The sequence below is a fragment of the Lycium ferocissimum genome, chromosome 9, assembly GCF_029784015.1.
Source record: "Lycium ferocissimum isolate CSIRO_LF1 chromosome 9, AGI_CSIRO_Lferr_CH_V1, whole genome shotgun sequence".
Taxonomy (NCBI): domain Eukaryota; kingdom Viridiplantae; phylum Streptophyta; class Magnoliopsida; order Solanales; family Solanaceae; genus Lycium; species Lycium ferocissimum.
Window position 1 is genome coordinate 40,664,314 of NC_081350.1, and position 14,658 is coordinate 40,678,971.

The 14,658-nt window shown below is 33.1% G+C and overlaps 2 protein-coding genes across 2 annotated transcripts; both read left to right on the forward strand.

Moving 5' to 3' along the window:
* On the forward strand, window positions 1-7,897 carry LOC132030788 (bHLH transcription factor RHL1-like). Its single transcript, XM_059420530.1, has 7 exons — window positions 1-299; window positions 740-832; window positions 1,121-1,249; window positions 1,958-2,023; window positions 3,520-3,585; window positions 4,642-4,710; window positions 7,398-7,897. The coding sequence occupies exons 1-7, from the start codon at window positions 3-5 to the stop codon at window positions 7,749-7,751; spliced, it is 1,074 nt and encodes a 357-aa protein (XP_059276513.1). The 5' UTR covers window positions 1-2; the 3' UTR covers window positions 7,752-7,897.
* Window positions 7,898-13,283: 5,386 nt separating this feature from the next.
* LOC132031913 (uncharacterized) lies at window positions 13,284-13,901 on the forward strand. The gene has a single exon (XM_059421780.1). It carries the CDS (start codon window positions 13,284-13,286, stop codon window positions 13,899-13,901), a length of 618 nt encoding a protein of 205 aa, XP_059277763.1.
* Window positions 13,902-14,658: the final 757 nt, after the last annotated feature.

Sequence of the window (14,658 nt, forward strand, 5' to 3'; positions counted from 1 at the left end):
AAATGGAAGCAATGAACTCATTTCAAAACAGTGGAGAAACTGATGATTTTCTTCAACAAATTCTCAGTTCAGTTCCTACTTCTTCTTCTCCATGGCCTGATATGATCTCCTCAGGTGACGCTCAAACACCGTATAATTTCGAGGAACAACAGTCAACTCTCTTAGCTTCAAAACTCAGACAACATCAGATCACTGGTAATGGTGCTGCTGCTGCTAAAGCATTAATGCTTCAACAACAGCTTTTCATGTCTACAGGACTTGCTGCTAATGGTGACCAAAATGATGATGCTTTAAATCCGGTCAGTTTCATATATAAATTCAGTGTACTAGAGTGATTTAATTGTTTAATTGCCTGAGTTATACGCACTGTGTCCTAATTTATGTGACACTTTTTTCGTTTTTTCAATCTGTGTAAATTTTGACCAACTATTTTTTCATTATATTGACATGAAAAATGTTGCAAATTATGGTACTAATCCTATAGTTTTTGAATATCTAAATTTTAGTTTTAAAATATTAAGTTGATCTAATCTAATTTAGTTTCAAAGTTTAGTTAACTTGACTTTCGATTAGCGAAAAGCGCCACATAAATTAGTACAGATGAAGTAGTAGATTAATGATGAGTAAATTACAGGCAAATCTGGTGAGTTTCATGTAGTACCAAAAATTCAATAGAGTGATAGTTTAATCATGTTTATAATTATAATTAGTAGATTACTGACGAATTAATTAATTACAGGGAAATGACATTTCAGTTCAAGCTCTTTTCAATGGATTCGCTGGATCTCTTGGTCAAACCTCTAATCAATCTCAGCAGTTTCACCATTCTCAGGTCTGTATATTTCAATCAATTACATAGATCAACTATTGTATACTAATTCTTTTCGCTAATTTATCGAAATCAACTCTCCTCATATATATACATTTAGATACAGGCACTAACTCATACTCCCTCGGTCGCAATTTATGTTGCATAGTTGGAATTTTGAGAGTCAACGTTGACTTATAATCAAGTTTTCCTTTAACCAGAATTTCTTCATATGTCTTTTGAATATATTTTAAGACGTTAATTATTGTGATTTATAATATTTATTATGTAGTTTTTAAAAATTTGGCGCAGAGTTTTGGAGCTCCAGCATCTTCGACGATGAATCAAACGCCGGCGGCGAGTGGTTCAGCTGGGCCAAAGCAACAGAAAGTTAGGGCTCGAAGAGGACAAGCAACTGATCCTCACAGCATTGCTGAAAGAGTACGTACTTAGCGACTGACAAATTTTATAGCTAAACTGAAAAAAATTGTTTGTTAATCCTATTTAGCTATGGAGTAGCGACCAATTATCAATGAATCATATTAGCTGATAGTCATTTAGTGACAGATTAATGATAAAATTTATTTTCCTTCCGTCCCAATCTATATGACACTTTTCGCTTTTCGAGAGTAATTTGATTAGACTTTGAGGCTAAAATTGAATTAGATTAACTCACTATTTTAATATTAAAATTTATATATTTGAAAGCACATGAAAAGTTCTATAAGGTGCAACTTTTCTCATATCAATATGGTAAAAAAATGCATCGTCAAAATTGGTCAAAGGCTCGTGAGTATGAGTTTGAATCTCAGGAAGCGAAAAATGTCACATAAATTGGGACATAGGGAGTAGCTAAGCTGAAAAATATGTTTGTTAATCCTATTTAGCATTGAAGTAGCGACAAACTATCAGAAAATTATATTAGGCAAGTTATTTAGTGACAGATTAATGACAAAATTCATAGCTAATTTCAATTCTTCTGCGGTTGTTGCAATTATTTTTATTTTGAATTTTTTTAATATTTTATTTTTATGGGATATTTGTTGTTTTGATTTTTGTTTTGTTGTGATGAGTTAGTTAGAATTTGATGCCGAATTTTGTGGTTTTTTCTGATTTGTTTTGTTGTGTTCCGAAATTGGATGTGAGCAGTTGCGGAGAGAGAGAATTGCAGAGAGAATGAAGTCGTTGCAGGAGTTGGTACCCAATGCCAATAAGGTAATTTCTCACTCCTAATAACATAAATTAAAATTATTCTCTTCATTTTTAATATTTCATCTCGATTCCTTTAAGATTTTTTTAGATAAAATATTTGGAGTACGTTTTAAAAATCGTATAAATACAGTTTTTGTCATCCCAATCTACGTGATACTCTTTTCTTTTTAGTCGATCTCAAAAAGAATGACATCGTTTTATATTTAGTAGTAACATTTTAACTTACTTCTCATTTTTACTCTTAGTTAGTATACTTATAGTCGCATAAATTTTTTTGGCTTATTTTAGATCACAAATTTAAAGAATTATCCCTTTTGTCTTAAATTTTATCTTCAGTCAAACAAATTCACATAAATTGAGACGGAAGAAGTGTTACTTTTGCTCAATATAAGTGAGTTAGTATGGAGTACGAAGATTAAAATACCTAATTTCTTATGTGAATATTGTGTATAAATTCTTCAATTTTTTTGAAATAGAATTTATATGTACTCATATTTAAAAATTACTCTAAAAGTATTATGACCGAACATATTTAATATTTAACACTATTTAAAAATAAAAATAATAACAACAACATATCACGTGTAATCTCGCAGGCTACAAGTGGGAAACATTTTTTAAAACTAGTCTGAAAATTTACAATAAAAAACTATTTGACTCCAAATAATAACGTCTTCATAAAAGGAGACAGGAAGTATATAACAAATGTACTCGATTTAATCCAAATTATTTGTATAGAATTAGCTCAATAAATCGGATTACTGCTACTATAGTATTTTAGCTGCTCTGTGTCTAGTGTTTGCTTTGGTGGGCACGTGTCATTCCAAAATTATCGTCCCACTTGCCAAATGGAGATCAGATGGAGACACGTGTCCTGATAAAAAACAAGTACTACTTGATGGGATCATAATCCGCTATTACTCATTCATTTAGGCATAATTCAACATTTATTTAATGTATGCATGTTACGAAAGGACCAATTAGTTTTTATAAGTACTTTATCTTTCTTTCATGTTTTAGTGTTTGTAGATTATATTTCACTAACGTTTTTTACGTGAATAATACTAGTTTGTTGTAAGTATGTGAATAATACTAGTTTGTTGTAAGTGAAAACAAAAATATTGATGTTACAAGCCAAATCAAGATTGATTCATAATTTTAAGTCAAGACATTATTACTTTTTCTTCGATTCTTTAGTGAAGATTTGTGTAAACTTAGTAGTATAAATTTGGAAATTGTTGTTTTTCAACTATATATATGTGAGTAAATTTTATTCGAACTCAAAGTGTGTGTGTGTCTCCTGTTTGTCTAAGTCAGCATGTGAGAGCAAATTGTATTCTGCCAGAGTAAATTCTAGATTATGAATTTTAAATACTACACTCTAATTATTCTGCCTTTATGACATTGCCACAATCAATTTATTATGTAAATTATTGTATTATTGCAAAATGAGCGAGATAAATGGGGAACTAACGTGATGGTGTGTTATGGAATGACAGACAGACAAGGCATCAATGTTAGATGAGATCATCGACTATGTCAGGTTCCTCCAGCTCCAAGTCAAAGTACACTCTCTCTCTTTCTTCTGTTTCCACATTTATTGTTCTTGGACTTAAAAATTGGAAATAGATGATTCCCAGATGACAAAATTGGGATGGAAAATGTAGTAGTAGTAATAATTGTTTCCAACTTGGTGTGTGAATATGTGTTTCTGGTATAGTACTCCCTCCGTTCCATATTATTTGTCCATACTATTAAAGATATTTGTCCCAAATTAGTTGTCAATTTACAACATCAAGGTAGAATTAATTACATCCTTTCCATCTTACCGTTAGCATTAACTTTAAAAAAAATGGACAGCCCGATGCACTAAGCTCCCGCTATGTGCGGGATCCGGGGAAGGGCAACCCGTTAGCATTAACTGTACTTGAAAATAATCAATAATGATTAGAGTGCAATTTATTAGAGAGGGATAGAGATAGGGTAATAAAAATCCACCTTTCATTTATGATTTATTAAGGGGCGTGTAAAGGAGAAAATGAACAAGTAATATGGGACGGGGGGAAATACTTCTTATGTTTCAATTTTTATTGTACATATTACTTTTATTTTAGGGTGTATTTGGTTTGAAGGAAATATATTATCCTAAAACATATTTCTCTGAAAAATAAATGGTGTTCTTATTTATTTTTTATTATTTGGTAAGTAAACAAAAAGAATATTACCTCAAAAACATTTATATGTAATCTAAGAAAATATTATGAAGTGGAAGATCGAAGGGTGGGTTGGTCAAGAGTTGGGGGTTGGGTGCATTGGTGGTGAAGAGGATAAAGAGCTTGCAGATGACATTTATGAAACTTTGTTTTCCATCTTTCATTAAGAAAGTCATTTTCTTGATTTTGACCAATCAGATATGAAAAAAATGAAATCCTCCATACCAAACACACCATTATTATTTTGTAAAAAGAATGTTACTTGCTTATACTCTATGTCCAGTCAAAGTAAGACACATAAATTGAGACAAAGGGATTAATAGATTTCTTCTTGGCCATTTCTATAAGACTATAACTTCATAGTGTTTGTGCTTTTCTTCATTTATTCTTCTTCTATGTGTTAATTAGGTTCTGAGTATGAGCAGATTGGGAGGTGCTGCAGCTGTTGCTCCCCTAGTTGCAGATAGGTCCTCTGAGGTACCACATCCTACCTTAGTTGAAATTACAGTCATTAATATGTCCACGCAATGTTATATCATAAGCTGATTATGACAATTATGCCACCACAAAGAATTGAAGTGAAATTCATAAAATTCCTCCACCTTAATCAAAGTCTAGAAGCCTCAAATTCGAGCATTAAATATGAAAACCGTCGTAAAAAATATTCCCCTTTTAATGGATCTTAGACAACACAAAATTCGAATTAGTTACGATCCTAATGCCTAATACGAGGTGATGCCAAATCTAGCTCGGTAAATTGTGCAGATAACTGACTCCCTATCAAATTACGAGTCACTTGCTGTACTTTCAAATGGTTATTCTTTTATTGTACTTGACTAAACACTCACTCACATGGAGTACAATAAAGGGAAAAGTAGGAAATAGAATTAATGCCCTGTGCCTATGCCTATTGCTATGAGGAATATACCTATTTAGGCTTTCCATTTAAAGAAAACTCAACAGGAGATGAAAATAGCATAGTACTTTGATCAGTAGAGAAAGCATGGGAATAATTCTTGAACAGACAAAATACCTCTAATCTGTTCCTCTCAAGTTCTCTGTCAGCAGAATGTGACATTCACAAAAAGCACCACGCGTGCTCAGCTTTTTTTCCTCTGCCCACTCCATTTTTCACCTCCAAGCTAAAAGCTTTCGAATTATTATTCTTAAACTTTTAATTTAGAAAGCAATAGCAATTTTTTGATATAATCTGTTGGAAATCTTACGGAAAATACTTCATCACGAACACGTGTAGGGACTTTTCTTCATCACGAACATGTGTAGGGACTTTTCTTCATCACGAACACTTGTAGGAACTTCTTTTACACTTGGGGAAAATGCTTGATCACGAACAATTGTAGAGAATTTTTCATAGTTTATTATATATTATATAGCTAACTTCGAGGCATGCCGATGGCAAGATCGTCCTTAAGGATATTTCACCCGGTATGCGTGTATCCCCCAGATTCAACAAGCTCTTCTAGTACAAAACTAGGAGCCGTAATCTAACAAAGATTTATCTCAAAATAAAACCCAAAGACACAAAAATATGGGAGGAAGAACTTTTCTTGATGTATCTCTTTTCTACAAGGAAAAATATGTTTATATCTCTCATAGAAAACCCAAGACTACAAAATGAGGAGGAGTATATTTTTCTCCGGTTTTCCCGCTCCAAAAGATCAACCCATAATGTTATATTATATATTATTATATAGCTAACTTCTAATCATCTACCGTACAAAGATTTAAGAATAGTAAATGCCATAAAAGATCATAAAGGCAATTGGTCAAATGAATAGCAAAAATCCGAACGTTTGAAGACTTAAAACGTATCAAAAATAAAAGCCATTGAAGGCCTATTCAATATGATCATATGCCTTTGTCAAAATACTAACATATGACAACAGTAAACATTTCTCATAATAAAAGCTAAGCTATTAAGGCTAATTAAATGTAGTCAGAAACGTTTTGAACAATAAAATATTTGACATTAAAACAAAATAAATATTAAGAAAATAAAGAATATATTATTTTTGAGATATTAAATAGAAAATATTATTTTTCTAACATAATCAACCGGTATTCTTACTTACCAATTCGATTAATTCAAAATTGCGTTATGTAGAATCCCTCAAATGGGGAAGTAGCTTCCTATTAGAAAGTTTCTCTTTATTTTACTTAGCACATTTCTCAAACTCTTTTACATTGAGAGATATAATGGCTCGAAATCTTTGATTAATAGTGGTTATCTATTTAGCAAGACATTGGATCTATAGTAGTAATAGTTATATGTTCACGTGAATTTAACAATTTTTGTTCAAATCTTATATACATAGTAAGAATTGCACTAATGAATCCGCCTCCAATCATCTCACCACGTTCTTTAGGAGTAATCTTAGAGTCCGTTTGGATTGGCTTATAAGTAAATTATAAGCTGTTTTCTCAAAATTTTTTTTGAGTGTTTTAATTTGGAAAACCCAAGACTTAAAGACATTTTGTGCTTAAAAATATGCTAAAAAAATAATTTAAGAATAGTAAATGCCATAAAAGATCATAAAGGCAATTGGAATAGCTTAGCTTATCTAAAAAAATAAAAGCTATCAAGGCCTATAAGATCATATGCCGTTTTTAAGCCCATCCAAAATGTAGTCGAAACAATAAAATATTTGCATTAAAACTAATAACATGCATGTTCTTATTTATTACCTTAAAAATATCTTGACATGTTTAAGAAAGTTTTCGCAAAATTCTAAAAAAAATATATGCCTACTTTTCCTTAAGTTGTAAACAGTCACAATACTCCCTCCGCCATCCCAATTTAAGTGTCTTAGTTTGATTAGGCAAAGAGTTTTAAGAAATTAAGAGAGATTTTTGAATCTTGTGGTCCTAAACTAAAGAAGTGTATAATGTACTAAAATATCATTTAAATCTTGTTGTTATAAACTTGTCATGTAGGATGTATGAATTGTCAACCTACTAAATATAAAAAGAGACACTTTTTTTTTACGGGTCCTAAAAAAGAAGAAAGTAAAAATATCATTTAAATCTTGAGACGAATGGTAATGGTAAGACACTTAAATTGAGACGAATGGAATAATATATAAGTAATGAAATAGTGAAATTACTTGTTTAAGGAAATAGTACTAATTAATTTGATTTTGCAGGGAGGAGGTGATTGTGTACAAGGAAATGGAGGTCGGGGGAGTAACGGAACGACATCGTTGTCAAACAATGACACCTCCATGACAATGACGGAGCACCAGGTTGCAAAGCTGATGGAAGAAGATATGGGATCAGCCATGCAATATCTTCAAGGAAAAGGCTTGTGCCTTATGCCAATTTCCTTAGCCACAGCTATTTCCACTGCCACGTGTCACTCCATGAAACCCAACAACCCACTACTACTCGGTGGCGGAGGGCCGGCCACCAATGGTGGTGGTGAGACTGGCGGTGGGCCGTCTTCTCCTAGCTTGTCGGCTTCCACCGTCCAATCGGCCACGATGGGTGGTGGGGCTTGAGTTGGTCCTTCTATCCCAATGTGACCTGTTTGGAAAAAAAAAATGATAAATTCTTCTTTTATTTAAAAGCAATTTGATGTTAAATTTTTGGTTTTATTTTCTTATGAAACGATTTATAATCATACAAATATTGATGATTTATTTTAGAGTATACGTTTCAAAAGTATTTCTTTTCTTAAATTTCGTGTTTAGTTAAAAAGCATCATGTAAGATGAAACGAAGAAGATTTGGGATCATCAGCCATGCTTGTGCCTTATGCCAATCTCCTTAGTCACTACTATTTCCACCGCCACGTGTCACTCGATGAAACCCAACAACCCACTACTACTCGGCGGAGGCCCCGCCGCCATCGACGGTGGTGGTGAGACTGGCGGTGGGCCGATTTGTCCTAGCTTGCTGGCTTCCACCATCCAGTCAGTCGCAATGGGTGGTGGGGCTATCCCAGTGTGACTCGTCTTTTTAGTCTGTCTGAAAAAATGATAAATTCTTCTTCTATTTAAAAGCAATTTGATGTTAAAAATTTTATTTTATTTTCTTGAAATGATTTATCATTATACAATATTGATGATTTATTTAGAGTATTTCTTTTCTTAAATTTCTAAACAATTTAGTTAAAAAGCATCACGTAAGATGAAATGAAGAAGATATGGGATCAGCCATGCAGTATCTTTAAGGGAAAGGCTTGCGCCTAATGCCAATTTCTTTAGCCACAGCTATTTCCACCGCCACGTGTCACTCCATGAAACCCAACAGTCTACTACTACTCGGTGGCGGAGGCCCCGCCGCCAACGGTGGTGGTGAGATCGACGGTGGGCCGTCTTCTCCTAGCTTGTCAGCTTCCACCGTCCAGTCAGCCACGATGAGTAATGGCAGGGTTTGAGTTTGTGTTCCTTTCGTTTCAATTTATATGACGTGCTATTTTTAGTCTATCCAATTTTTTTTTTATTCAGAAGCAATTTATAATTTTGAATTTTTATTTTATTCTTAATGAAATTATTTACCATATCTATGACAACTTTTCATCAGAGATGAAATTGCAAATCGACTGATAAAATGTTATATGCTTAACAAATGCAAGTCAAAAATAGTATGAAAGCTTTCTCTTCTAAAGACAGGGATGAGGACTTCATTACGATATTAAGTAAGGAGGTGCATGAATCAAGTGTCATTTACTTCGTCATCTCAATCTCTTTTTGCGTACGATGTTGGGTCATTTCATTTGTGGAAATTTAATGATCTATAAATCATCCCTAACGGGCAATCAGCTCATAGTTTAGAATATAAATTATGAAAATATTTCTTTCTTAAACTTAGTATTCTGTTAGAGTGCATTATGTAAAATGAAATAGAAGGAAAATCCAATTGTCAACGGCCTCTAAAATAAGGGCTTTATCACATGAAAAGAAGAAGGAAAAAACAGAAAAGTAATTGTTTTTCTGATTCTTAATTATTCCTTCTGATTTTAGTTTTATGATTTTTTAAAGTTTATTTAATTCTGAATAACATATACACATGCACAATAATTCATCATTTGTACAGATTCACCAGTAAATTAAAAGTAAATATTTTAATTTATTAAAAGTTAAATATTCTTAATTATATATTACCACTATTAAAAAAAAGTTTGGCCTGAGTACACTAAGGCTAAAAACAGAAATTGCACTAGAAACTACGGACTCACTGTCTCCTTTCATATTATATGGCTTCTTAATTACGATCTTCTTTTTGTCTCACTTATTTTTATGATTTTTTTTTTTTGGCAGAATAGCTTGGGACCCTCCTGAATTTGTCGATTTTTATTCGGTGTACACCTAAACTATGCGTTAGCTTAATTACCCCCTGAACTTGGTAATATGATAGTCTCGACCCCCCTAGACTCTGATGTGGCAAAGAGCGTGAACACACTCTCTTTTAGGCGCGTGGATGAGTCAAAAATCGAAAAATCAGCTTCCAAGTGGAGTACTTTTCAACTATTAATCGCCATATAATCAATATAATGATTTTTTTTTCCAATTGTGTTTCTTTTTGGTTTTTCTTAATATTCATTACATATTTTATCCCAATTGCATTTTTTTCTTTTTAGATATAATGATTATTTATTTCAACTATGTATTTTTTTCTTTTTTTGGATCCAAATCTAAATAACTTAGTTGAAACTCTATTTATTTTAGCCAAATAAAAAGAAGGTTTAGCAAAAGTAATGAAGTTTAGACGGTGCATTTTCTACAAAAAAAAAAAAAATTGTGTATTTTTCTTTTCATGCAATTACTATTTATTTCAACTCTGCATTATTTTTTTGGGGTCAAATTCTTAAAATATTGGGTTGATATTTTATTTATTTCTTTTGAGATACAATGATTATTTGCTTTAACTGTGTATTTCTTCTTTTCCTGGCCAAATATATACAAATAACTTGATTATAATATCATTATCTTTAGCCAAATAAAAAAAAGGATGGTCAAAATATTGTTGTTTCAAGTTCTTTTTTTACAAATTTGGCCCGAAAAAGATGATCTAAATAATTAGTGAACTTAAAAAGGTAAAAAAAATATATTTTATCCTTAAAAAATGCCACATGGACAAAATAATTCATGTGGCAGTGCGTGTGTCACACGTCAAGGGGTTGTCAGAGTCTAGGGATCGAGACTATTATATTACCAAATTTAGGAGGGTAATTAAACTAACGCATAGTTTAAGTATACACCGAATAAAAATCAATAAGTTTAGAGGGTCCCAAGCTATTCTGTCATTTGTTTTTTGGAAGCCTACTAATAAAATAGGTTGTAAATGATGTTATTATGAGGGGAAATGATGACGAATTGATTAAATAAGAATAATTAAAAGGATAGTATTATTATAAACAAATCTGCAGAAATCCAGGATCTGGAGAAGGCAGGGAGTAATTATTTAATGTGTAATTAGTTTGTCTTTAGTACTTTTGGAGATTCTATTCATATGCTTTGTGATATCTTATTTAATGATTAAGCCTGATAATTTGGTTAACAAAATAATACTAGCTTTTGGGTGGTCCTTTGAAAAAGTACGACTAGATCTAAAGAAAGAGGTCTCCTTTAGCTTTTGAAGAGACAGCTAGAAAACAGATCGTGTCATAGCCAGTGAAAATGAATCTTGTTGACATTTTTCATTTTGGGAGAAAATGAAGCCAAGGACTTTGCTTTTTGTTTTTTTCCTCGGTCGAGGACCATGAGATTTCAGGTTTAAATTTTAGTATAGATAAAAATACTAAATGATTTATTTTTATTTGTTCTAGACTTAGTGGATAGAGTTATCTCGTACCTATTGTTGATAGGAGTTGACAGTATCTCGTGAATTTAGTCGAGATCCGCACAAGTTTGCCCGGACACCATAATTATAAAACAAAAAAAGAGTAAAAAAGCAACATAGGGTAAAAGCATTTTTGAGTGATACCCCTCTCCTTAATTAAAGGTACGGCTCGAGCTTTAGGTATGAAACAAATTCGGGTAGAAAACTTTGTTTCCTTTATGGGTTTTATGCGACGTGAATTCAATATAGTAGGCGGAAAACAAAAAAAATTGAGAGATGGTCCAAGTGATATTGTCAAATTAGACTTCTGGCCTTTACCTATTAACTCAAATTTTCGTTTTCGATATCTGATAATTAGAATTATCTTTGACACGATTGAATTCTTTGTTTTTTTATCTTAAGAAGTTGGTAATGAAGATCTACAAGATACCACAACTTACCGACGTAAAGTAAATAAGAAAATTTGTCATTCTCCTTCATAAACATATCCCTCTCTTCCTACTAAAAGTATGTAACATTTGTATTTATAGATTTTCCTCAAATTAAGAAAATATATTTTGGTGAAAGAGTGGAACTCGTTGAACTTTGTCAACACCTAAAAGTTTTATTTTATAGTAGTTTTATCTTGTGTTTTCTTAGGTCAAATAGGTAAGGATAGCACGTCATTTTGGCATAGGTTATAGTATAAAGCAAAGAAAACAATAAAAGAACATCAGTTTATTATTTCTAGAGCTATACCAAACATGTAGATTTTTCTAATATAAAGTTCTCTTTCAAATTTATTTCTAGATGGTTCGATGAACCTTGAAATTTTGTCCTTATGTAATGCGTTTAAAATCTGTACACTGCTGGAAAAGAATTACACAATCCGATCACTTATATGATTAGCCCGAGTCCGAGGCCTAAAGGGCACTAAAATGCACAAAATAAACCAAAAGGGGTGCTCCATTCCACAATATACCAAAAGGGGTATAACGTGGAGGGGCCAACGTTAAACCCCCAAAACAATTTTCACCCGTCAGACCAAAAAAAAAAATTAATTAATTTAAACATTCTAAACATCATTCTACATTAAAAATTAATTTTAAAAAAAATTATTCATCTTTCCATTTCATTCTACACGACAAACATCATTCTAATAGGAGTCATATATATTGTATAACGTGGATCAGTCCACGCTATACAATATATATATATATATATATTTTACCCCCCCCCCCCCATACAACTTTTTACAAAAATAGTCTGCAAGACGTTGGCCAGATTTAAATCTTGGGGGGTTATTTCCAAGCATCATATGTTGGGATGTGAGTGGATGATCCGTTTTAGAGAAATTTCAAGTGGTATGTGGAAGGCAGGCAAAACGGTTCTCCAATACAGTTGTCTCACGGATGATTACAGGAAGGATCATTCCAATTTGAACAGTCACCTAATTGCTACTACGTTGATACCATATATTATGGTCGATCCATACATCAATATTAATCCAGTTCAGGAAAAAATAAAAGGATTGCATACGTTTACTCCTAGTTATAGAAAAGCACAAAAGGGGCGTAAGAAAGCTATTGAAATGGTATTTGGAGATTTTGAAACCTCTTTAGAGACATTGCCCCGATATATGGCATCGCAAAATATTTCAATGCTGGGACCGTTGTTGAGTGGGAGCACCGACCAACTACAATGCAAGGCGAACACATCTTCAAGTTTCTTTTCCGGCTTCTAAACCAAGCATCGATGGATTCAAAAATTGCGGGCCGGTCATCTCAATAGACCGCACTATCCGTACGGGTAAGTATGAGATGAAACTCGTTAATTCTGTTGAATTGATGCGAACAATAACATTTTTCCACTTGCATATGCTATTGTTGCACACGAGAGCTTTGAGTCTTGGACGTGGTTCCTTGTGTTGTTGTGGAGACATATTGTTTGTGGGAGACAAGGAATTGGACTTATTTCTAACCGTCATCAGGGCATCTTGCAATGTGTCCAAACACATGATTGGTTACAACCACCATCCACGCACCATAGGTTTTGTGTTCGGCATTTGAAAAGCAATTTTAATAAAAAGTTCCTTAACAGTGACCTTGAGAAGCTAATGTGGTTGGCGGCTACAGAGCACCAGAAGAAGAAGTATAAAATGAGGATGGAACAAATCAAAAGATTGTCACCTCCAGCGCATCTGTGGTTAAAAGCTCTCCTGAAGGAGAAATGGACATTGAATAAGGATAACGGTCATAACTGGGGGCTATGACAACGAATGTCTCTGAGTCTTACAAAGGTTTATTGAAGAAAGCTTGTGGATTGCCCATTACTGCCATGGTCCGTTATACGTTTAAAAATCTTGTTGATCGGTTTGTTGAGAGAAGCACCTTTGCTGATTTGTTGATTGCGGATAAAAAGTTTTGGTCGCTCGCAGTTGAAAAGAAGTTTGATGAATACTGGGAGAGGTCCCTAAAGAACACTGACATAAAGCAATACAATACAGCTGAAGGGGTCTTTGAGATTCTGACATTTGCACACGAAGGTAAAAGCGGAAATATCCATAAAGTCTCTGCCGAAGGGAAAAAGTGTTCGTGTGGGAAGTGGAGAAACTACCATATGCCATGTTCACATGCCATTAAATTTTGTGATATCCGCAGAATTCAACCAAAGACCTATGTTAGCAAGTACTACAGTTGCAGGTATTACAAGCAAACATACAGTGGAAATTTTTCACCGTTGGGTCACAAGCGAACTTCAGAAGCGTGGAGTACAACTAGAAGGAGGAATGAAATGGATATAGCTCCTGCTCGCATGGCTAGGAAGTGTAGTACGTGCAAGCAAATAGGTCATAACAAGAATCGCTGCCCCGACAGAAATCAGTAGTTGTTGTTGCTTGTTGGTTCTTATGTTTTTTCTGAAGTTGTACGATCGTTGTTTCCTTATGTAATCTTTCAAGAATATATAATATGCCTTGTGCCGTTTAATAACGTATGTAATTTAACATTTACTACTCAGTTAATGTGTGACGTTTATTTAACTTATATTTTAGTATTTTTTTTTTATGTTCGCATATATAACACATATTTAATTATTGTATGAGTTAAAATATTTGTTTGAGTTGATTATTATATGACTTGTGGTGTATGTTTGAGTTAAAAATTACTGAAATTTTTTTTTTATTAAAAAAAAGCCGGATATGATTTAAATCTGGCCAACGTCTTACAAACTATTTTTGTAAAACGTTTGGGGGGGTGGGTGTAAAATAAATTTTGTATAACGTGGATCCGTCCACGTTACACAATATATACGACTTCTATTAGAATGATGTTTGTCGTGTAGAATGAAATGGGAAGATGAATAAGATTGTATAATACAAAATTAGAAATTTTGTATAACGCGGATCAGTCCACGTTATACTTTTAAATTAATTAATTAATTTTTATTTTTTTTTGGTCTGACAGGCTGAAATTTTTTTGGGGGGTATAACGTTGGCCCGCCTAAAGGGCACTAAAATGCACAAAATAAACCAAAAGGGGTGCTCCATTCCACAATATACCAAAAGGGGTATAACGTTGGCCCCTCCACGTTATACCCCTTTTGGTTTATTTTGTGCATTTTAGTGCCCTTTAGGCTCCGGACT

What these genes read in the sequence shown, in the direction of transcription:
- LOC132030788 (XM_059420530.1), top strand. Translation starts at nt 3, where the DNA reads ATGGAAGCAATGAACTCATTTCAAAACAGTGGAGAAACTGATGATTTT. An exon ending in TGGTACCCAATGCCAATAAG is followed by an intron (nt 2,024 to 3,519) that starts GTAATTTCTCAC and finishes ATGGAATGACAG; the next exon opens with ACAGACAAGGCATCAATGTT. An exon ending in TTGCAGATAGGTCCTCTGAG is followed by an intron (nt 4,711 to 7,397) that starts GTACCACATCCT and finishes TTGATTTTGCAG; the next exon opens with GGAGGAGGTGATTGTGTACA.
- LOC132031913 (XM_059421780.1), top strand. Translation starts at nt 13,284, where the DNA reads ATGACAACGAATGTCTCTGAGTCTTACAAAGGTTTATTGAAGAAAGCT.